At 49.3% G+C, this 23,074-nt stretch overlaps 3 protein-coding genes across 15 annotated transcripts in view; 2 read left to right on the forward strand and 1 right to left on the reverse strand.

The window, feature by feature from the left end:
• Positions 1-6,619, forward strand: LOC143779956 (kelch domain-containing protein 2-like). Of its 8 annotated transcripts, none has more exons than XM_077267511.1 (12): positions 1-193; positions 1,990-2,163; positions 2,231-2,336; positions 2,410-2,508; positions 2,590-2,788; positions 2,919-3,041; positions 4,585-4,766; positions 4,843-5,039; positions 5,258-5,355; positions 5,430-5,490; positions 5,574-5,671; positions 5,977-6,619. In XM_077267511.1, exons 1-12 carry the CDS (start codon positions 132-134, stop codon positions 6,192-6,194), a joined length of 1,617 nt encoding a protein of 538 aa, XP_077123626.1. In that variant the 5' UTR covers positions 1-131; the 3' UTR covers positions 6,195-6,619. The 8 variants fall into 8 exon arrangements, with proteins under 8 accessions (XP_077123626.1, XP_077123623.1, XP_077123624.1 ...); XM_077267508.1 differs by having other exon boundaries at positions 53-193; positions 2,410-2,523; positions 4,840-5,039; XM_077267509.1 differs by having other exon boundaries at positions 53-193; positions 2,410-2,523.
• Positions 6,235-19,197, reverse strand: GSTZ1 (glutathione S-transferase zeta 1). Of its 2 annotated transcripts, none has more exons than XM_077267517.1 (9): positions 19,112-19,197; positions 9,877-9,928; positions 9,722-9,789; positions 9,558-9,638; positions 8,438-8,563; positions 8,290-8,365; positions 8,035-8,087; positions 7,912-7,961; positions 6,235-6,499 (listed from the first exon to the last, which is right to left on the reverse strand). In XM_077267517.1, exons 1-9 carry the CDS (start codon positions 19,127-19,129, stop codon positions 6,373-6,375), a joined length of 651 nt encoding a protein of 216 aa, XP_077123632.1. In that variant the 5' UTR covers positions 19,130-19,197; the 3' UTR covers positions 6,235-6,372. The 2 variants fall into 2 exon arrangements, with proteins under 2 accessions (XP_077123632.1, XP_077123631.1); XM_077267516.1 differs by lacking the exon at positions 19,112-19,197 and adding an exon at positions 10,864-10,955.
• Positions 19,130-23,074, forward strand: part of POMT2 (protein O-mannosyltransferase 2) — a 23,753-nt gene continuing 19,808 nt past the window's right edge. For 2 of the 5 annotated variants that reach the window (XM_077267503.1, XM_077267506.1), the window contains exons 1-2: positions 19,132-19,416; positions 19,813-19,897. In XM_077267503.1, coding sequence (XP_077123618.1) covers positions 19,247-19,416; positions 19,813-19,897 — 255 coding nt within the window. In that variant the 5' untranslated portion in view covers positions 19,132-19,246. Of the gene's footprint in view, positions 19,417-19,812; positions 19,898-23,074 lie in introns of all 5 variants that reach the window. The other 3 variants (XM_077267505.1, XM_077267507.1, XM_077267504.1) reach the window with 3 other exon arrangements.

Consider the following 23,074-nt stretch of genomic DNA (forward strand, 5'->3'; position numbering starts at 1 on the left):
GTGGAATAAAGGATTAAAGGTTTCTACATCTTTCACCTGTCACTTACGTCGCGCCCCTCCCGGATTCCACCCTGCATATCAACCCCCCCCGCCAGGTGGAGATTAGTCAATGGTCAGATGATCAGCCGGCCATGGGTCGGGTGGAGTTCTTTGCTCTCTGGTCGGTGTTGGAAGCTCCAAGGCAGTTCATAAGGTGAGAAATGGAGGTGATATTACATAAATCCTGGCCGCACAATTGGTACTGCGATCTGTGTATATACCCTGATACAATCCTATATAGACTCCGTGTCCTGTATACTGACTGGATGTGTGTGTACATATATATATATATATATATATATATATATATATATATATATATATATATATATATATACACATATACACACTGCACAGTACCACTCCTGTCCTGTGTATATACACTGCACAGTACCACTCCTCCTGTCCTGTGTATATACACTGCACAGTACCACTCCTGTATATATACACTGCACAGTACCACTCCTCCTGTATATATACATTGCACAGTACCACTCCTCCTGTCCTGTATATATACACTGCACAGTACCACTCCTCCTGTCTATATACTGCACAGTACCACTCCTCCTGTCCTGTGTATATATATATACTGCGCAGTACCACTCCTCCTGTCCTGTATATATACACTGCACAGTACCACTCCTCCTGTCCTGTATATATACACTGCACAGTACCACTCCTCCTGTCCTGTATATATACACTGCACAGTACCACTCCTCCTGTCCTGTATATATATACTGCGCAGTACCACTCCTCCTGTCCTGTATATATATACTGCGCAGTACCACTCCTCCTGTCCTGTGTATATACACTGCGCAGTACCACTCCTCCTGTCCTGTATATGTACATTGCACAGTACCACTCCTCCTGTCCTGTATATGTACATTGCACAGTACCACTCCTCCTGTCCTGTGTATATATACACTGCACAGTACCACTCCTCCTGTATATATACACTGCACAGTACCACTCCTCCTGTCCTGTATATATACACTGCGCAGTACCACTCCTCCTGTCCTGTGTATATACACTGCGCAGTACCACTCCTCCTGTCCTGTATATATACACTGCGCAGTACCACTCCTCCTGTCCTGTGTATATACACTGCGCAGTACCACTCCTCCTGTCCTGTGTATATACACTGCGCAGTACCACTCCTCCTGTCCTGTATATATACACTGCGCAGTACCACTCCTCCTGTCCTGTATATATACACTGCGCAGTACTTCTCCTGTCCTGTGTATATACACTGCGCAGTACCACTCCTCCTGTCCTGTATATATACACTGCGCAGTACCACTCCTCCTGTCCTGTATATATACACTGCGCAGTACCACTCCTCCTGTCCTGTATATATACACTGCGCAGTACCACTCCTCCTGTCCTGTGTATACACACTGCGCAGTACCACTCCTCCTGTCCTGTGTATACACACTGCGCAGTACCACTCCTCCTGTCCTGTGTATACACACTGCGCAGTACCACTCCTCCTGTCCTGTGTATACACACTGCGCAGTACCACTCCTCCTGTCCTGTGTATACACACTGCGCAGTACCACTCCTCCTGTCCTGTGTATACACACTGCGCAGTACCACTCCTCCTGTCCTGTGTATACACACTGCGCAGTACCACTCCTCCTGTCCTGTGTATATACACTGCGCAGTACCACTCCTCCTGTCCTGTGTATACACACTGCGCAGTACCACTCCTCCTGTCCTGTGTATATACACTGCGCAGTACCACTCCTCCTGTCCTGTGTATATACACTGCGCAGTACCACTCCTCCTGTCCTGTGTATATACACTGCGCAGTACCACTCCTCCTGTCCTGTGTATATACACTGCGCAGTACCACTCCTCCTGTCCTGTGTATATACACTGCGCAGTACCACTCCTCCTGTCCTGTGTATATACACTGCGCAGTACCATTTCTTCCGTCCTGTCTTACAGTAAGGGTGGTCGGAGGAGTTTCCAGCTGCTCTTGCCGCTGCCGCTTCCGCAGTACCTCTTCGTGTTCGGTCTGGGTGACTGGGATTCATATTCTGGAGATTCCTGTGTTGTGGCAGAGCTGTTGGCAGGGTCGATGCAGCCGCAGTGTATAGGACTCCTATCCGCTGAGTGCAGGTATAGTGTACGTGGGTAGTGTGTGGTGCTGGGCACAGAGGGTAATGAGCTGCACTGCACTTCGCAGGTCCCTGGTCTGGGATGGTGAATGGAGTCTGGACATTGTCAAGGAGTGCACCAGATTAACCATGCAAGGAATGCCAGCCAAACTGTGCCTCACTGTGTCCGGGAAGGTAAAAATCGCATCCTGTGCCCTCTCTCGCTCCAGTGCCCTTTAACACCTTCTTTTTCATCTCCTTTGTGCAGGGATATAAAGGTTTGGGTTTCAGTAGCAGTACCCCTGCCAGGAGGATCAGTATTGGACCACCCAGTAGTCCGATGTTATCAGAGAGCACGATTGCCCACGTGAGAGTGCTTGAGGTCCGGTGGAGGTGGCAGGATGTGTGCCCACGGTCTATAATGATGCATACTTCTTGTGTCCTCTAGGAGAAGGGTTACAGTGCGGAAGTGGTGCAGCGGGCATCTTGTGCCATACTAAAAGATTCCCCACCACGGAGTCTGCCCAGCAAGGATGCAGGGGCACGATCGCAGGACCCCTTCTGCCAGAGGGCAAATATTGTGCCCAGAAACCCCAGAAGACTCCGATTTGGTAGCAAAGGATCTGAAGATGGTACTGCAGGGGCAGGTGAGTAAAACTCATGAGCCTTCTAATTGTCCTCCATGGGTGGCACGCTCCATCATTACAGCCTGGCACTGGTACCAGTCTGGTGGACGGTGACTCTCTGAACGCTGTGATCATCCCACAATTCTTCTAGTGTGCCCGTCAGGTCGATGGGGCCACAGCGTCTGCCTCTGCGATCCTGAAACAGCTGTTCTGATTGGTGGAGAAGGAGCCAATGAAAAGTCAAGTCCAGACTCACTGTGGAAGCTGGAGCTAGGTACCTGGCTGTGCCCACCCTGACAGTGCCGATAACATGTGTACATAACATATTCCCAGCAGAGTCCACTAGTCAGGGCGGCAAATGGGCGATAGGAAAATATGCAGGATCCTGGTGATGTGATGAATTACCGATTGGGTGGTGTCAACACTGACGGCACCCACTGATGCAGACTTGGGAGCGAGGAGACACTGATGGAACCTTGCGATGACTGGGAGAGCAGCGGCAAATGACGATGTGGGAGAGGGGTAACACTAGCAGCACCCAGTGATGATGTGGTAGATGGGGCAACACTGACGGCACCCGGTGATGATGTGGGCGACACTGACGACACCCAGTGATGATGTGGGAAATGGGGAAACACTGACGGCACCTGATGTGGGAGATGGGGCGACACTGACTACACCGGGTGATGATGATGTGGGAGATGGGGCGACACTGACTACACCGGGTGATGATGATGTGGGAGATGGGGCGACACTGACTACACCGGGTGATAATGATGTGGGAGATGGGGCGACACTGACTACACCGGGTGATGATGATGTGGGAGATGGGGCGACACTGACTACACCGGGTGATGATGATGTGGGAAATGGGGCGACACTGACTACACCGGGTGATGATGATGTGGGAAATGGGGCGACACTGACTACACCGGGTGATGATGATGTGGGAAATGGGGCGACACTGACTACACCGGGTGATGATGATGTGGGAAATGGGGCGACACTGACTACACCGGGTGATGATGATGTGGGAAATGGGGCGACACTGACTACACCGGGTGATGATGATGTGGGAAATGGGGCGACACTGACTACACCGGGTGATGATGATGTGGGAAATGGGGCGACACTGACTACACCGGGTGATGATGATGTGGGAAATGGGGCGACACTGACTACACCGGGTGATGATGATGTGGGAAATGGGGCGACACTGACTACACCGGGTGATGATGATGTGGGAAATGGGGCGACACCGACTACACCGGGTGATGATGATGTGGGAAATGGGGCGACACCGACGGCACCTGGTGGTGATGATGATGATGTGGGCGATGCGGAGACACCCGTTGATGATGATGATGTGGGAGATGGGGTGACACCCGGTGATGATGATGTGGGAGACGGGGCGGCACCCGGTGATGATGTGGGAGATGGGGCAACACTGACGGCACCTGGTGATGATGATGAGGGAGATGGGGCGACACCTGGTGATGATGATGTGAGAGACTGGGCGGCACCCGGTGATGATGATGTGGGAGATGGGGCGACACTGACGCACCCGGTGATGATGATGTGGCCGACAGCCGGTGATGATGTGAGAGATGGGGCGACACTGGTGGCACCCGGTGATGATGGGGTGACATTGACGACACCCGGTGATGATGATGAGGGAGATGGGGCGACACCTGGTGATGATGATGGGGTGACAGGAGGGTGCTGTCATGGGAACACGGGCAACCATTCCATCATGATGGGGGTGCAGTACTGTTAACCTTTGGTTTCCTGACCTATCTCTTCTTGCTCCCGCGCAGACAGCGACTTCTGGTTCCAGATGGACGGTCTGTGCTCAGCTCCTCAGTGCTCCAGGGGACACACTGCAACCTTTGACCCTGAGAGCAAGAAAGTGTATGTTTATGGAGGCATGTGGGAGAAGAGCTGGCTCCGCAATGTGTACGTGCTGGACACGCAGGACTGGAAGTGGACGCTGCTGGCGGTGAGTCATGATGGCAGCCATGTCCTACATGGAGGGGCCTCTGGTGCCAGCCGCTGACTGATGTCCTCTTCAGCAGGCGGTGGGGAAGGTGCCCACATTGTGCCATCACACAGCCTCCATGTACCAGCGGGAGCTCTATGTGTTTGGGGGTCTGTGTCCACAGGTGGGCGCTGATTCTGGAGTATGCACCAATGTCCTTTACATCTTCAACCCTGAATACAAGATCTGGTATCAGCCCATCGTGGAGGGCGAGCGCCCGCTGCCCCGATACGGGTGAGGATGGTGACCCTCTCTGTAAGGCGAGTGCTGCTCTGCAGGAAATCAAGGATAGAGGATGTTTACCCTGACCATGGCACCTGATGTTAGGGTGGATGAATGGACAGAGGAGTGGCACTCCTGATGTTTGGGGGGGATGAGTGGGTGTTGGGGTCCTAATGTTTGGGGTTGTTGTATGGGAATCTTCACATTTTCTTTCTGCTCCCCTCTTGCAGTCACAGTGCTACGCTCCTAGGTAATCGCCTTGTCCTGTTCGGGGGTCGCCGGGCTCCGTCTCCGGTTTATCTCAATGACGTTCACATCCTGGACTTGGGTAAGGCTCTGTCTGCAGTGTGACATCATAGGTGTGACATCATCCCAGAGTACCCACAATACACTCCTCTGCAGGTTACATGGAGTATACAGCGGTGGTCTACCCATCCTTGTCTGAGAGACCGTCCCCCCGCTGGTGAGACTGCGCCCCCTCACCTGTGCTCCTTCCCCATTACATCCACCTCTGTATAACGACTTTGTGCCTCTGTGTTCTGGAAGCTTCCACGCAGCCATGCAAGTGTCTGAGCATAAGGTCCTGGTCCACGGCGGTTGTTCTGGCAGCGGCTCCTTGACTGACACGTTTATCTTCAATCTGGGTAAGAGCCAGGATGATGGGGGGGGTTGAAGTACATGAGAAGCTATAAACTGAGTTATCAGGAGTATGGGCGTCTGATGCCTACATGTTGGGTATGACCTTCCTTGCCACCTTGGTGGGGCCTTCTGAGCCCTAGGGGTCCCAGGCTCCTGTATATAATACAGATAAGCTGTACCCTAGCTCCATCTATCTAAGCCTGATACCAATGTAAGTATTGCTTCTTCCCTGTGACCATGGACCCCTGTCCCGGAGCGATGGTGGAGTGTTAGCAGCGGCTGAGTGAATTCTGACTCTTCTCTCTCGCAGGCACCTTGTCCTGGAGCCCCATAAGGTTTGGGGGAATTCCGCAAATGCCCCGTGCTGGTCACACACTGCTCAACCTAAGCTCCTCCTCCCTGACAGATTCCGACAAGGAAGAGTGCAAGAGGCGGAGCCTGATCCAGGTCCTCGTTATTGGAGGCTCTGATGGGGCTGGCACCTTCTACAGTGATTACCCCAAGGTTCAGGTGGACCTAAGTGTCTGAGATATCGCTAGGTGGTGGCGACGGTACAGCGCACAGCACATGGTGAAGGATGGCGGTTTATTGTGTTATCTGTGGCAACACGCTCACTAAACATGGATTATTATAATGGCGGATGGTGCCTTTCTAGAGGTCCTCCCTGTTAGCGGTAGCCACTGCTGGGCACCGGATCCACAGCTCATTACACCCGTAGCTCTGGCGGTGTATCTGGCTGTCGGGATGGATGACTGATCTGAAATGCCTCCAGCTGGAGCAGAGCCTGATTGATCCTGGAGATTGTGGGGTACGGGGTCATATCCACATGAAACCTGCACAAAGAAGGGGACACGATAAATGGACCGATGGCAGCAGAGGGGGGCACTACTCAGCTGCACTCCTGGATGTAGGACCAGTCCGAGATTACTGATAAAAGCTGAGATTTCTACATATTTATTCTTCTTTACTGTTTTTATTTCCCAAACATCATTCTAGTGCTGGCCAGTGTGCCTGCGCTGGTACTCTGATATCAGCCATCTGGACCATAGGAAACTTGTGCCTAGAGAGGACTCACTGACTTCTAAGCCAGAGTGTAGTGGGCATGCTCTGTACCGTGTGGGCAGGGAGGGAGACGAAGGAAAAGGGTGCCAGGGTCTCAGAGAATAAGGGAGGCAAGAAGAAGAGAGAGTGGGTGCCAGGGAGAGAAGGGAGATCATAGGAAGAGAGAGTGGGTGCCAAGGAGAGAAGGAGGAAGGCAAGAGGAAGAGAGAGTGGGTGCCAAGGAGAGAAGGAGGAAGGCAAGAGGAAGAGAGAGTGGGTGCCAAGGAGAGAATAACGAAGGCAAGAGGGGGGGAAAAAAAGTGGGTGCCATGGAGCCAAGGGAAAGAGTGCCACTGAGAAAAGAAGGGAGGGAAGAGAGAGGAGAGTGGGTGGCAAGGAGACCAGAGGAAGAGAGAGTGGGTGCCAGGGAGAGAAAAAAAGAAACCAGAGGAAGAGAGAGTGGGCGCAAGGGAGACCAAAGGAAGAAAGAGTGGGTACCAGGGCGAGAAGAAGGGAGGCAAGAGGAAGATAGAGTAGATGCCAGGGAGGCAGGCAAGAGGGAGAGAGTGCAGCAAAGAAAATCGAAAGAACTGTACAGGAGAAGAACTGGCACCATGCAGCGAAGGTAGAGAAAGTGGTGCTGTGGATGAGGGGCACAGTGGTTCACGTCCCCAATTTCAGGAAGCGGGACATTTTTTCTGGTGAAGTTGTAATGGTCAGTGTCATGATGGGTTACTAGTCACAGCCGGCCACTGGCACCCAGGGGTCATGAGGCTGCGTGTGAGTACAGGGAGGGGGCAAACTTCTCTCAATCACTGGGATGTGATGGTATCTAAGGGGTTAACCAGTCAGGAATTGCGCTGGTGCTGACTTGAGTCTCTGCAGTGGGGTGATGAAGGAGCGTGAAAGTAAGGCCAGTGTCACACTTGCGTGTGCAATGCGAGAAACTAGAAATACATGCAGCCGCACACTCTGGTCCTGAGGGCCGGCGGCAGTGTCGGGTATTGATGCGAGTTTCTCACACTGCATACACAAGTGTGAACCCGGCCTAAGGCTGATAACAGACAGCAAGAGCTGCCTCCCCAGCACAACGATGCAGTAGTGATTGGTTCTCTTCCTGCTGGTGTAGGCAAGGGTCGCCGTCCACACTCAGTAGGGGCCCCAGTAGCCTTGGGGGCCAGGGTACATATGGATGTGCTCTCACCTGTCGGCGTTGGCCACTTGTGGAACCAGACAAAGATCGGCCATTGTTACCTGTGGACACAGGAAGATGATTGGCTGAAGGCATCGATGAGTGTCAATCTGCCTGGCCCCGGAGCCGTCCTACCTCATCACCCACGCAGTAGTGTCCAGCTGTGTCCTGAAGCAACAGCTCCAAAGCTGCAAAAGGGAGATGGGTGGTTACAGGCGACCTAAGGTTGTGTGAGCACTCACACCACGGGGTTGGTGGGGGCGTCCAGCTCACTGTTAGCCTCTGACACTGGCTCCAGTAATGTCACCTGCAGGTGGAATAACACTCCAAACCTTCCCTGCCCTCCCATTACACTGCTGTGGGGCCCTGCACCGTCTGCCCGGATCTCACCTTGGAATCCCCTGGTGATGTAGTGCTGCGCCCACTCCAGCTTCTTGTCTCCAACTCTCTGCAGCACGTCCAGATTCTGGGGGAAAGACATGTAAGATGAGACGTGGGGTCTCCACGCCCGATCACTGTGCAACTAGGGGGTACTCACCTGCACTGGCTGGATCCCGGAGGCAATGTGGTCACTGATCATGCGACACTGCGCTCTCTTCAGGGGGTCTCCTGGGAGTAACGGGGGGAGCGGCCTCGTCTCCTCCAAGTATTCAATGATGGCGAGCTGAAGGGGAAAGAGATAATGACAGCTCGACAAAGGAACCGTGCAGCTCCTCACCCCACACTGACAGCAGGAACCTTGCAGCTCCTCACCCTACACTCACCGTGACAGCGTGAACCATGCTGCTCCTCACCACAGACAGCGTGAACCATGCTGCTCCTCACCACAGACAGCGTGAACCATGCTGCTCCTCACCACACACTGACAGCGTGAACCATGCTGCTCCTCACCACACACTGACAGCGTGAACCATGCTGCTCCTCACCACACACTGACAGCGTGAACCATGCTGCTCCTCACCACACACTGACAGCGGGAACCATGCTGCTCCTCACCACACACTGACAGCGGGAACCATGCTGCTCCTCACCCCAAACACTGCGTAAACAATGGAGCTCCTCACCCCCATATTGACAGTGTGAACTGTGCAGCTCCTCACCACACACTGACAGCGTGAACCATGCAGCTCCTCACCCCACACTGACAGCGGGAACCTTGCAGCTCCTCACCCTACACTTACCGTGACAGTGTGTCCTGTGCAGCTCCTCACCACGCACTGACAGCGTGAACCATGCTGCTCCTCACCCCAAACACAGTGTGTACCATGCAGCTCCTCACCACACACTGACAGCATGAAAAATGCAGCTCCTCACCACACACTGACAGCGTGAACCGTGCAGCTCCTCACACCACCCTGACAGCGGGAACCGTGCAGCTCCTCACCACACACTGACAGCAGGAACAGTGCAGCTCCTCACCACACACTGACAACGGGAACCGTGCATCTCCGAACCGCACACTGACAGTGGGAACCGTGCAGCTACTCACCCCACACGGACAGCAAGAAAAGTGCAGCTCCACCTTAGTGACAGCAGGAACTGTGCATCTAACAGTATGTCCCATTATAGTGACGGTGGGCGGCAGTCATGCAGCTCCACACTTTCTTGTACATTGGTGCTGCCATCTGCCGCCCCTAGTTTCCTCTTGGGAAACTCACCGACTGGCTCAGGGTCACACCATCGATCCGCAGCGCCGGCACCTGCTGCATGGGATTCACACGCTTGTATTCATCTGTCCGCTGTGGGCACAAAACAATAAAGATGACTGGAGCGCACTGCAGACCTCCTACACCCCTAGAGTCTTTACAACCCACACTCTCACCTGTTGCCCTCCATCCTGGATCAGATTCACTGGACGGAGGTCATACTCAATGCCCTTAAGAGCCAGGGCTGTGCAGGTGCGAAAAGAGAGATAAAAAAAGTTCAGAACTCACCCCCCCCCAGCCTTAACCCAGTCCAGAGCGACAGGGTACTCACCAATCCTGACCCTCCACGAGCAGGAACTGCGAAAATAGCTGAATAATAGGGGCTACAGGAAGAGGAGAGAAAGTCACACACGGCACCAGACGTGAAGCCCCCAATATATCGCTTGTACCCCAGCACAATATGCAGCCCCAATATATCGCCTGTACCCCAAAACAATATACCACTTGTAGACCGCACAATATACAGCCCCAATATACTGCCTGTACTGCCCCAATATAACCCCTGTACCCCAGCACAATATAGAGCCCCAATATCCAGTCTGTACCCCAGCATAATATATAGCGCAAATATATCACCAGTACAATACACAGTCCCAATATATCGCCTGTAGCCCAGCACAATATACAGTCCCAATATATCGCCTCTACCTCAGCAAAACATATCGCCTGTACACACCACAATATAATGCCCCAATATACCACCTGTACCCCAGCACAATACAGTCAGACTATCACCTCTACCTCAGCACAATACACAGCACCATATACAGCAGCAATATACCACCTGTACCTAAACACAATATACAGCTCCAATACACCACCTGTACCCCAGCACAATATACAGCCCCAATATAGCACCTGTACAGCAGCACAATAGAGCCCCAATATGCCACCTGTACCCCAGGACAATTTACAGCCCCACTCTACCCCCTGTACCCAGCACAATATACAGCCCCAATATATCGTCTGTACAGCAGCACAATATACAGCCCCAATATAGCACCTGTACAGCAGCACAATAGAGCCCCAATACACCACCTGTACCCCAGCACAATATACAGCCCCAATATAGCACCTGTACAGCAGCACAATAGAGCCCCAATATACCGCCTGTACCCCAGCACAATATACAGCCCCAATACACCACCTGTACCCCAGCACAATATACAGCCCCAATATATCGTCTGTACAGCAGCACAATAGAGCCCCAATATACCGCCTGCACCCAGCACAATATACAGCCCCACCAGCAAGTCACCTTCTCCACAGCCGCCATCACTGCAGACAACGGGGAGACGCTCCTCTCTGACCAATCTGATCAGTCGGCAGGATCCTCCCCCGGCAGAACCTTTACTCCATGTGGGACTCATTAATGAACAGATGGAGGAGCAAAGTGCGTCTGCAGCACAGTGTCCCAAAAAGCAGAGCAATAAGGCTATGTGCACACGTTACAGATTTGCCTGTGGAATTTTCTGCGCAGATTCTGCATCTCTTGGCAGAAAATACAGGTAAAAATGTAATGCGTTTTTTTTCATGCGGATTTGTATGAGTTTTTGAAAGCTAAATAAAGATCTATTATTGAAAAAAAAATTGTGATGTAATTTCATGTCCAATCTCTTCATTTACATACTCCCATTGAAGAATAATGTTTACACACACAGACATAAATAGATAGCTAGATAATACTCAGCCCGATGTTTAGTAATAAATATAGTAAAATGGTACATAAAGAGTTAGGCCAGGGTCACACTTGTGAGAAACTTGCACAAGTCTCTCACATCAATACCAGTAACTGACACCGGTACTTGGGACGGGAGTGTGCGGCTGCATGTATTTCTATGCAGCTGAACACTCCTGTCCCGAGTGCCGACGGCAGTGACTGGTATTGAGGGGCGATACTCGTGCGCGTTTCTCACAAGTGTGACCCTGGCCTTAAACGCAGTAAATGTTTAATTTATGTAAAAAAATGGAAAAAAAAAAATGGCGTGGGCTCCCACGCAATTTTCTGTGCCAGAGGGAAGGCCAGCGACTAGGGGCCGATGTTTATAGCCTGGGAAGGGATTAATACCCATGGATCTTTCCAGGCTATGAATATCAGCCCGCAGCTGTCTGCATAGCCTTTTCTGGCTATTAATTATAGGGGGACTCCACAACGTTTTTTGGGGAGGTCACCCTATAATTAATAGCCAAAAAAGACTATGCAGACAGCTGCGGGCTGATATTCATAGCCTAGGAAGGGACCATGGATATTCAAATCCCCCCCTGGCTACAAACACCAGCCCACTGCCTCCCCAGAAATGGCACTGCCCTGTAGTGGTGGCATATGGGGTAATAGGGGGTTAATGTCACCTTTGAATTATAAGGTGACATCAAGCCGGCTTATTAATGGAGAGGCGTCAATAAGACACCTATCCATTACTAGTCTTATAGTTGTTAACGGGTTAAATAAACTCACACATGCAGAATAAAGTATTTTAATGAAATAAAACACCACACAGTTTTGCCATCTTTATTGTTCAGCTAATCCATGCAACGCCCTCGATCTCCTGGAAAAAAAGAAAGAATAATAAACCAACTGGTCTGACGCAGTTCATTTAATAACGAGTGTCCCAAGACGATCACCCCTATAGAGCAATAACATCAGGAGATGTGACAGCTCTATAGTGACACAATGGTATGAGACAATGACTCCTGCAGTGTTATCACTAAGGGTTCAATGGCCTCTAACTTTACGGCACTGCTGCGTGAGAATTTTCCCACGCACTGGTGCCACAAGTGACAGTATGAACTCTGCACTCACAGCGGCGGAGAGATACAGTGTGGAAGGATACCTTCTATCATTGTATCAGCAGAGCCCCTGGAGAGCAGTCACATCTGCCGATGTGACAGCTCTCCACGGGAGATCGTTGTGGGACACTCGTTATTAAATGGATTACATCGAATCAGGGAGTATACTGTTGATTTATTATTTTTAATTTTTTTTACAGGTGATCGAGGGCTTTATGGTGAGTATGTACTGTATGTTGTATGTACTGTATATGTGTGTGTGTGTGTGTGTGTGTGTGTGTTTTTGTTTGTTTGTTTGTTTTTTACACTTGAAGAAAGTACTACTGTCCCATCATCTGGCTAGCTGTCATTGTAGCAGGCATAGCCGAATGGGACTAGTAGTCCCATCGGACGATGCCTGCCTACACACAGACCCACACACACACACACTCTTCCCCCTCCCGATCTGATCTGCAGCATTTCTCGCAGGCACATCCGCAGCAAAACCGCAGATCTTTTTTAAACCTGCGGTTATTCCGCGGATTGGCCTGACACAATGGAAGTCAATGGGTGCAGAACCGCTGCAGATATGCAAAAAGAATTGACATGCTGAGGAAAATAAAATGCTGCAAATCTGCACAAAAATTCTCAATTTCCCATTGACTAACATTGCATTGATTTCATGCAATTCCACGTGTCCAAAAAACGCTGCGGATCCGCATCTAAATCCGCAACGTGTGCACATTTGCTCAGGATTTGACGCAGGTAAAATCTGCATTTGAGGTCACTGGCAGGTCACCTGCATTTTCATGCGGATTTGTATGTGTTTACAAAAAAAAGAACTGTGAGGGAATTTCCTTGTCCAACCTCTTTCACATATTACATTGAAGAATAATGTTTACACACATAGATAGATAGATAGATAATACCAAGTCCGATGTTTAGTAATAAACTTAATAAAATGGTACATAAAGAGTAAGGCCGGGATCACACATGCGAGAAACTCGGACGAGTCTCGCATCTTAATACCAGGCAATGCCGCCAGCACTCGGGACTGAAGTGTGCAGCTGCATGTATTTCTATGAATCTCAGCCCGCAGCTGTATACTTAGCCTTTACTGGCTATTAAAATAGTGGGACCCTCCCCCAAAAAATGACGTGGGGTCCCCCTATAATTAATAGCCAGAAAAGGCTATGCAGACAGCTGTGGGCTTAAAATTCATATCCTAGGAAGGGGCCATGGATATTGTCCGCCCCCTGGCTACAAAAACCAGCCTGCAGCTGCCCCAGAAATGGCACATCTGTAAGATCTCTAATTCTGGCGCTTAGCCTCTCCTCCCACTGCCCTGTAGCAGTGGCATATGGGGTAATAAGGGGTTAGTGTCACCTTTGTAAGGTGACATTAAGCCGGCTTAGTAATGGAGAGGTGTGAATAAGACACCTATCCATTACTAAAACTATAGTTTGTAAAGGGTTAAATAAATGCACACACACACATGCAGAATAAAGTATTTTAAAGGGAACCTGTCACCCCCAAAATTGAAGATGAGCTAAGCCCACTGGCATCAGGGGCTTATCTACAGCATTCTGGAATGCTGTAGATAAGCCCCCGATGTATCATGAAAGATATGAAAAAGAGGTTAGATTATACTCACCTTTTGGGCGGGCGGATCCGATGGGCGTCACGGTCCGGTCCGGGGCCTCCCATCTTCTTATGATGACGTCCTCTTCTTGTCTTCATGCTGCGGCTCCGGCGTACTTTGCCTGCCCTATTGAGGGCAGAGCAAAGTACTGCAGTGCATAGGCGCCGGTAAAGGTCAGAGAGGCCCAGCACCTGCGCACTGCAGTACTTTGCTCTGCCCTCAACAGGGGAGACAAAGTACGCCTGCGCCGGAGCCGCAGCGTGAATACAAGAAGAGGACGTCATTGTAAGAAGAAGGGAGGCTCCGGACCTGACCGCAACGCCCATCGGATCCGACCGCAGCGGGACCTCCCCTGGGTGAGTATAATCTAACCTCTTTTTCTCATCTTTCAGGATACATCGGGGGCTTATCTACAGCATTACAGAATGCTGTAGATAAGCCCCTGGTGCTGGTGGGCTTAGCTCATCTTCAATTTTGGGGGTGACAGGTTCCCTTTAGTGAAATAAAACAACACATTTTTCCCATTTTATTATACTGGTAATCCATGCGACACCCTCGATCTCCTGAAAATAAAAAAAAAATAATAAACCAACACAAACACTTCCTGTTCCAATGTAGTCCTTAACCCCTTTCTGACATCTGACGTACTATCCCATCGAGGTGGGGTGGGCCCGTATGACCACCGACGGGATAGTACGTCATATGCGATCGGCCGCGCTCACAGGGGGAGCGCGGCCGATCGTGGCTTAGTGTCAGCTGACTATCGCAGCTGACATCCGGCACTATGTGCCAGGAGCGGTCACGGACCGCCCCCGGCACATTAACCCCGGCACACTGCGATCAAACATGGTCGCAGTGTACCGGCGGTACAGGGAAGCATCGCGCAGGGAGGGGGCTCCCTGCGTGCTTCCCTGAGACGATCGGTACAAGGCGATGTACTCACCTTGTACCGAGCGTCTCCTCCCTGCAGTCCCCGGATCCAAAATGGCCGCGGAGCTGCAGCCGGGTCCTGCAGGGAGTACTTCCGGGTCCACAGCAGGCGCTGGTAAGCCTGCACGGCTGTATGTCAGATCGCTGATCTGACAGAGTGCTGTGCAAACTGTCAGATCAGCGATCTGTGATGTCCCCCCCTGGGACAAAGTAAAAAGTAAAAACAAAAATTTCCACATGTGTAAAAGAAAAAAAATAATTCCTAATTCCTAATAAAGAAAAAAGTATATATATTATTCCCATAAATACATTTCTTTATCCAAAAAAAACAATAAAAGTACACATATTTAGTATCACCGCGTCCGTAATGACCCAACATATAAAACTGTACCACTAGTTAACCCCTTCAGGGAACACCGTAAGAAAAAAAAAACGAGCCAAAAAACAACGCTTTATTATCATACCGCCGAACAAAAAGTGGAATAACATGCGATCAAAAAGACGGATATAAATAACCATGGTACCGATGAAAACATCATCTTGTCCCGCAAAAAAGCAAGCCGCCATACAGCATCATAAGCAAAAAGTAAAAAAGCTATAGTCCTCAGAATAAAGCGATGCCAAAATAATTATTTTTTCTATAAAATAGCTTTTATCGTATAAAAGCGCCAAAACATAAAAAAATTATATAAATGAGATATCGCTGTAATCGTACTGACCAGAAGAATAAAACTGCTTTATCAATTTTACCAAATGTGGAACGGTATAAACGCCTCCCCCAAAAGAAATTCATGAATAGCTGGTTTTTGGTCATTCTGCCTCACAAAAATCGGAACAAAAAGTGATCAAAAACTGTCACGTGTCCAAAAATGTTACCAATAAAAACGTCAACTCGTCCCACAAAAAACAAGACCTCACATGACTCTGTGGACCAAAATATGGAAAAATTATAGGTCTCAAAATGTGGAGACGCAAAAACTTTTTTGCTATAAAAAGCGTCTTTTAGTGTGTGAGAGCTGCCAATCATAAAAATCCGATATAAAAAATGCTATAAAAGTAAATCAAACCCCCCTTCATCACCCCCTTAGTTAGGGAAAAATAATAAAATTGAAAAAATGTATTTATTTCCATTTTCCCATTAGGGTTAGGGCTAGGGTTAGGGCTAGGGTTGGAGCTAAAGTTAGGGTTAGGGCTAAAGTTAGGGTTTGGATTACGTTTACGGTTGGGATTAGAGTTAGGGGTGTGTCAGGGTTAGGGGTGTGGTTAGGGTTACCATTGGGATTAGGGTTAGGGGTGTGTTTGGATTAGGGTTTCAGGTAGAATTGGGGAGTTTCCACTGTTCAGGCACATTAGGGGCTCTCCAAACGCGACATGGCGTCCGATCTCAATTCCAGCCAATTCTGCGTTGAAAAAGTAAAACAGTGCCCCTTCCCTTCCGAGCTCTCCCGTGCGCCCAAACAGGGGTTTACCCCAACATATGGGGTATCAGCGTACTTGGGACAAATTGGACAACAACTTTTGGGGTCCAAGTTCTCTTGTTATCCTTGGGAAAATAAAAATTTGAGGGGCTAAAAATCATTTTTGTTGGAAAAAAAAAAGATTTTTTATTTTCACGGCTCTGCGTTGTAAACTGTAGTGAAACACTTGGGGGTTCAAAGTTCTCACAACACATCTAGATAAGTTCCTTGGGAGGTCTAGTTTCCAATATGGGGTCACTTGTGGGGGGTTTGTACTGTTTGGGTACATCAGGGGCTCCGCAAATGCAACGTGACGCCTGCAGACCAATCCATCTAAGTCTGCATTCCAAATGGCGCTCCTTCCCTTCCGAGCTCTGCCATGCGCCCAAACAGTGGTTCCCCCCCACATATGGTGTATCAGCGTACTCAGGACAAATTGGACAACAACTTTTAGGGTCCAATTTATCCTGTTACCCTTGTGAAAATACAAAACTGGGGGCTAAAAAATCATTTTTGTGAAAAAAAAAGAATTTTTATTTTCACGGCTCTGCGTTATAAACTGTAGTGAAACACTTGGGGGTTCAAAGCTCTCAAAACACATCTAGATAAGTTCCTTAGGGGGTCTACTTTCCAAAATGGTGTCACTTGTGGGGGGTTTCAATGTTTAGGCACATCAGGGACTCTCCAAACGCAATATGGTGTCCCATCTCAATTCCAGTCAATTTTGCATTGAAAAGCCAAATGGCGCTCCTTCCCTTCCGAGCTCTGCCATGCGCCCAAACAGTGGTTTACACCCACATATGGGGTATCAGCGTACTCAGGACAAATTGCACAAAAACTTTTGGGGTCCATTTTCTCCTGTTACCCTTGGTAAAATAAAACAAATTGGAGCTGAAATAAATTTTGTGTGAAAAAAAGTTAAATGTTCATTTTTATTTAAACATTCCAAAAATTCCTGTGAAGCACGTAAAGGGTTAATAAACTTCTTGAATGTGGTTTTGAGCACCTTGAGGGGTGCAGTTTTTAGAATGGTATCACACTTGGGTATTTTCTATCATATAGACCCCTCAAAATGACTTCAAATGAGATGTGGTCCCTAAAAAAAAATGGTGTTGTAAAAATGAGAAATTTCTGGTCAACTTTTAACCCTTATAACTCCCTAACAAAAAAAAATGTTGGTTCCAAAATTGTGCTGATGTAAAGTAGACATGTGGGAAATGTTACTTATTAAGTATTTTGCGTGACATATCTCTGTGATTTAAGGGCATAAAAATTCAAAGTTGGAAAATTGCGAAATTTTGGCCAAATTTCCGTTTTTTTCACAAATAAACGCAAGTTATATCGAATAAATTTTACCACTAACATGAAGTACAATATCTCACGAGAAAACAATGTCAGAATTGCCAAGATCCGTTGAAGCGTTCCAGAGTTATAACCTCATAAAGGGCCAGTGGTCAGAATTGTAAAAATTGGTCCGGTCATTAACGTGCAAACCATCCTTGGGGGTAAAGGGGTTAATAACGACTGTCCCACGATGAGTCCGGCTCTGCTACATCTGGATGCCTGACATCCATACATAGCAGAGCATGTAGATGACCACCGGAGATCACCTACACTCTAGTTCTCGCGGTCAGATGATCGTGAGAACCAGCATAGTGTGACTTGAGATAACCCCCGGTCATGTGCACAGCAGTTCTCGAGTAAGCTGAGTTACTGTGAGAACTGCAGTGGACGAGGGACTTCCGGCGGTGTGACAGGTGAGCCGGCAGACATGCATAGTAAGCTGCGTTTTCGCAGTCATTACGCATGTGACTAATCATTAGATGTGGGTTTACTGCATCTAATGATTATCTATGGGAAATTTACGCTGCAGGGACGGAGCATCGCCGCATTGTAAACCGACATGCTGCAGTCTATAAAGACAAGCGGCATATCGGCATACGGGGGTCTGCGGCCTGCATCTCTGAGCGCGTAGTGGAGACGGGATCATGAAATCCCCTCCACTATGCTGTAACATCTGGCTGCTGCTGGTTGGACGCTGCGGATGTACAGAGCGTCAAACCCGCAGCGTTTCCTGACCGTGGACACGTACCCTTAGGGTATGTGCACACGCTGCGGATTCTGCTGCGGATCCGCAGCGGATTTGACGCTGCGGATCCGCAGCAGATTTCCCAAAGCTTACAGTACCATGTAAGCCTATGGGAAAAAAAAAACGCTGTGCACATGCTGCAGAAAATTCCACGCGGAAACGCAGCGGATTATTTTCTGCAGCATGTCAATTCTTTCTGCAGATTCCGCAGCGGTTTTCAACCAGCACCAATAGGAAAGTGCAGTTGAAAACCCGCAGAGGAATCCGCAGAAGAAACCGCGAGAAAATCCGCAGTGGTTTTGCACTGCAGATTTTCCAAATCCGCTGCAGAAAAATCGGCAGCAGAATCCGCAACGTGGGCACATGGCCTAATAGTGGCCGTGTACATAGTGGGCGCCGAGAAAACTGGTGTATATGGGGAGCAGTGATAACATCAGGGTACACAGGAGGCTGTGATTACCCCGGGTTATTTATGGGGGGCGGAGATTACACCGGGTTATACGGGGTGTATGTGGTACTACTGCTCCTATTAGTGTGCAATATTTTCTGATCTTCTTGTCACTACAAGTCCCAGAATGCCTGTTATCACCAGTGACAGAGCTCTGACCAATCAGCCTCTTACCTTGCATGTGGCCGCCATGTTTCACTCTTCCGCCCTCGCTCCGCCCTCATAGAGTTGGCGGCTGCGGCCATGTTATTGGAGTCCTCCTGACAATATCGTGCGGCTGCGCAGTGTGACCTCTGGTGTCTGGTCGCTATGGAGATGACGGGGACTCCGCACGGCTGCCAGCTCAGGCTGCGGTGGCGGCAGGACAGGCCGGGGATGGAGCTGGCGGGGAGGACGATGTCCATGGCCGTGCTAGGGGCGGTGATCGTGTTCTCCTTCCTCAGCCGCTTCTACCGACTGGCGGAGCCGCCACACGTGTGGTGAGTCCCGGCCGCGGAGCAGCACTGGTTGCCGGTACTCGCTCCTCACTCGCCTGCCTTCTTTTTCTCATCATCCTCTCTTATTCTCCATTTTTTTTCTTCTCTTTTCCTCCTCTCTCGGTCTTCTCTCTCTTCTTTTACTCCTTTTCCTCTCTTCTTCCTCTCCTCTTTCTCGCTTCTTCCTCTCCTCTTCTCCTCTTTCTCTCTTCTTCCTCTCCTCTCTTTTCTTCTTCTCTCTTCTCCTTCTTCTCTCTTCTTCTTCTCCTCCTCTTCCTCTCTTCTTCCTCTCTTCTTCCTTTTCCTCTCTTTTCTTCTCTCTCCTTCCTCTCTTCTACTCCTCTTCCTCTCTTTTCTTCTCTCTTCTCCTTCTTCCTCTCTTTTCCTGTCCTCTCACAGCTGGGATGAGACGCACTTCGGGAAGATGGGAAGTTACTACATCAACCGAACATTTTTCTTCGATGTCCACCCCCCACTGGGAAAGGTGAGAGGTCACATGAGCGGGGTCATGGCAGTCAGACTTGACCTTCCATCCTGTAACATATACAGTGGGGAAATAAGTATTTGATCCCTTGCTGATTTTGTAAGTTTGCCCACTGACAAAGACATGATCAATCTATAATTTTAAGGGTAGGTTAATTTTAACATTGAGAGATAGAATATCAAAAATCAAACCCAGAAAATCACATTGTATAAATTATATAAATGTATTTGCATTTTACAGTGAGCAATAAGTATTTGATCCCTCTGGCAAACAAGACTTAATACTTGGTGCCAAAACCCTTGTTGGCAAGCACAGCAGTCAGACATTTTTTGCAGTTGATGATGAGGTTTGCGCACATGTCAGGAGGAATTTTGGTCCACTCCTCTTTGCAGATCATTAAGATTTTGAGGCTTTCACTTAGCAACTCGAAGCTTCAACTCCCTCCATAAGTTTTCTATGGGATTATGGTCTGGAGACTGGCTAGGCCACTCCATGACCTTAACGTGCTTCTTTTCGAGCCACTCGTTTGTTGCCTTGGCTGCATGTTTTGGGTCATTGTCTTCCTGGAAGATACAGCCACAACCCATTTTTAAGGGAAGGAGGTTGTCACTCAGGATGTTACGGTACATGGCTCCATCCATTCTCCCATTGATGCAGTGAAGTAGTCCTTAGCAGAGAAACACCCCAAAACATAATGTTTCCTCCTCCATGCTTGACAGTGGAGATGGTGTTCTTTGGGTCATAGGCTGCATTTCTCTTCCTCCAAACACGGCGAGTTGAGTTAATGCCAAAGTCCTAAATTTTTGTCTCATCGGATCACAGCACCTTCTCCCAATCACTCACAGAATCATCCAGGTGTTCATTGGCAATCTTCAGACGGGCCTGCACATGTGCCTTCCTGAGCAGGGGGACCTTGCGGGCACTGCAGGATATTAACCATTTATGGCGTAATGTGTTACCAATGGTTTTCTTGGTGACTGTAGTCCCAGCTGCCTTGAGATCATTAACAAGTTCCCCTCATGTAGTTTTAGGCTGATCTCTCAACTTCCTCATGATCACGGATTCCCCACGAGATGAGATTTTGCATGGTGTCCCAGATCGATATTGATTGACAGTCATTTTGTATTTCTTCCATTTCTTACTGTTGCACCAACAGTTGTCTCCTTCTCACCCAGCGTCTTACTTATGGTTTTGTAGCCCATTCCAGCTTTGTGCAGGTCTATGATCTTGTCCCTGACATTCTTATACAGCTCTTTGGTCTTGCCCATGTTGTAGAGGTTAGCGTCTGACTGATTAATTGAGTCTGTGGACAGGAGTCTTTTATAAAGGTGACTATGTAAGACAGCTGTCTTTAATGCAGGTAACGAGTTGATTAGGAGCGTCTAACTGGTCTGTAGGAGCCAGAACTCTGAATTGTGGTAGGGGATCAAATCCTTATTTCTCACTGAAAAATACAAATAAATTTATATAATTTGTGATTTTCTGGATTTTATTTTTGATATCCTATCTCTCAATCTTAAAATTAACCTATCCTTAAAATTATAGACTGTATAGGCTGACCCCCCCCCCCCCATAATATATAACTACGCTCATTGGCAATCCCCCTGTAATGTATTACTGCGCTCGCTGACCGTCCCCCTGTAATATCTAACTGCGCTCACTGACCGTCCCCCCATAATATATAACTGCGCTCGCTGACCGTCTCCTGTAATATATAACTGCTCTCACTGACCGTCCCCTGCAATATATAACTGCGCTCACTGACCGTCCCCTGCAATATATAACTGCTCTCACTGACCGTCCCCCTGTAATATATAACTGGGCTCACTGACCGTTACCCTGTAATATCTAGCTGCGCTCACTGGCCGTCCCCCTGTAATATCTGCGCTCACTGACCATCCCCCTGTAATATCTAACTGCGCTCACTGACCGTCCCCCTGTAATATATAACTTCGCTCACTGACCGTTCCCTTGTAATATCTAACTGCTCTCACTGACCGCCCCCATGTAATATATAACTGCGCTCACTGACCATCCCCCTGTAACAGGGCCGGACTGGCCATAGGGCAGTTCTGGCATTTGCCAGAGGGGCCGCCCCCTGCCGTGGGCCGCTCCCTCTGCAGGAGCACCATTGATGTGACAGGACAGGAGCCGCTCAGGAGAAGAAGGAGGCGCGGTCTCAACTGCTCTGTACATGTGAGCAGCAGCAGTGGGACACAGGAGTCCACAGTGAGAAGGAAGGGCAGAGGCAAGGTGGGGGGGAAGGGAGGCATTTATCCCCGGCCATGTCCCAGCTCCTGCTCATGGCCGGCGGGGATAATTTACATACATACCTCTCTAGGAGGCCGCACCAGATCCATATCGCCAGCACTGCTGCTGTCTGGCACTCAGCCAATGAAAACAAGCAGGGGAGCTACAGAAAGCAATGAGGAGGTGGGCGGGGCCAGTGCTGTGAGGAGAAAAAGACTGGAAGATCCCAGCACTGAGCTCCTCCAATAGCAGCTGCAGCGTTCCCTCCTCTGCCGGATCAGAGCTGGAGGATGCACGGCCGAGAGCAGGACAGGAGGGCCCAGGCCTGTGTGCAATCACTAGCAACAGAGCTGAGATCCCCTGCTCCTAGGATGCATCATCAGATGAAGAAATCCAGCTGCCTGTAGAAAGGAGTATGTGTATGCTCAATGTGTAAACTGTGTATATGTGCAGGGCATGTGTCTGTAGTTTGAGTATGTCACCAGTGTTTGAGTCTGTCAACAAATGCAGCCGCCCTTACTTTCTCTGTGCTGCCTTAGGGTATGTGCACAGGGGGCGTATTTGGTCTGGATTTGCTGTGGCTTGAACGCGGCGTACAGCCGCAGTGTCGAGATGTTACAGCACAGTGGAGGGGATTTTATGAAATCCCATCTCCACAATGCGTTCAGGGATGCGGGTGATGACACACCCAAAATTACGCACATGCGACGCGTCTTTATAGACTGCAGCATGTCTATCTTGCGGAGACAATCAGTCTCCACAAAATAAATATCCCTCCCTGTCCTATGTATAGATACAATGCGGTATCACCGCATGTACAAAAGGGGGCAGCGTTTTTGGCAGAGCCGGGATCCACTGCGTCCAAAGCGCTGCCAGTACACAGCGTGGAAACATGCCCCACACCGACATGTATATTGACTCCTGACC

The sequence above is a fragment of the Ranitomeya variabilis genome, chromosome 1 (assembly GCF_051348905.1).
Source record: "Ranitomeya variabilis isolate aRanVar5 chromosome 1, aRanVar5.hap1, whole genome shotgun sequence".
In the NCBI taxonomy this organism is placed as follows: Eukaryota; Metazoa; Chordata; class Amphibia; order Anura; family Dendrobatidae; genus Ranitomeya; species Ranitomeya variabilis.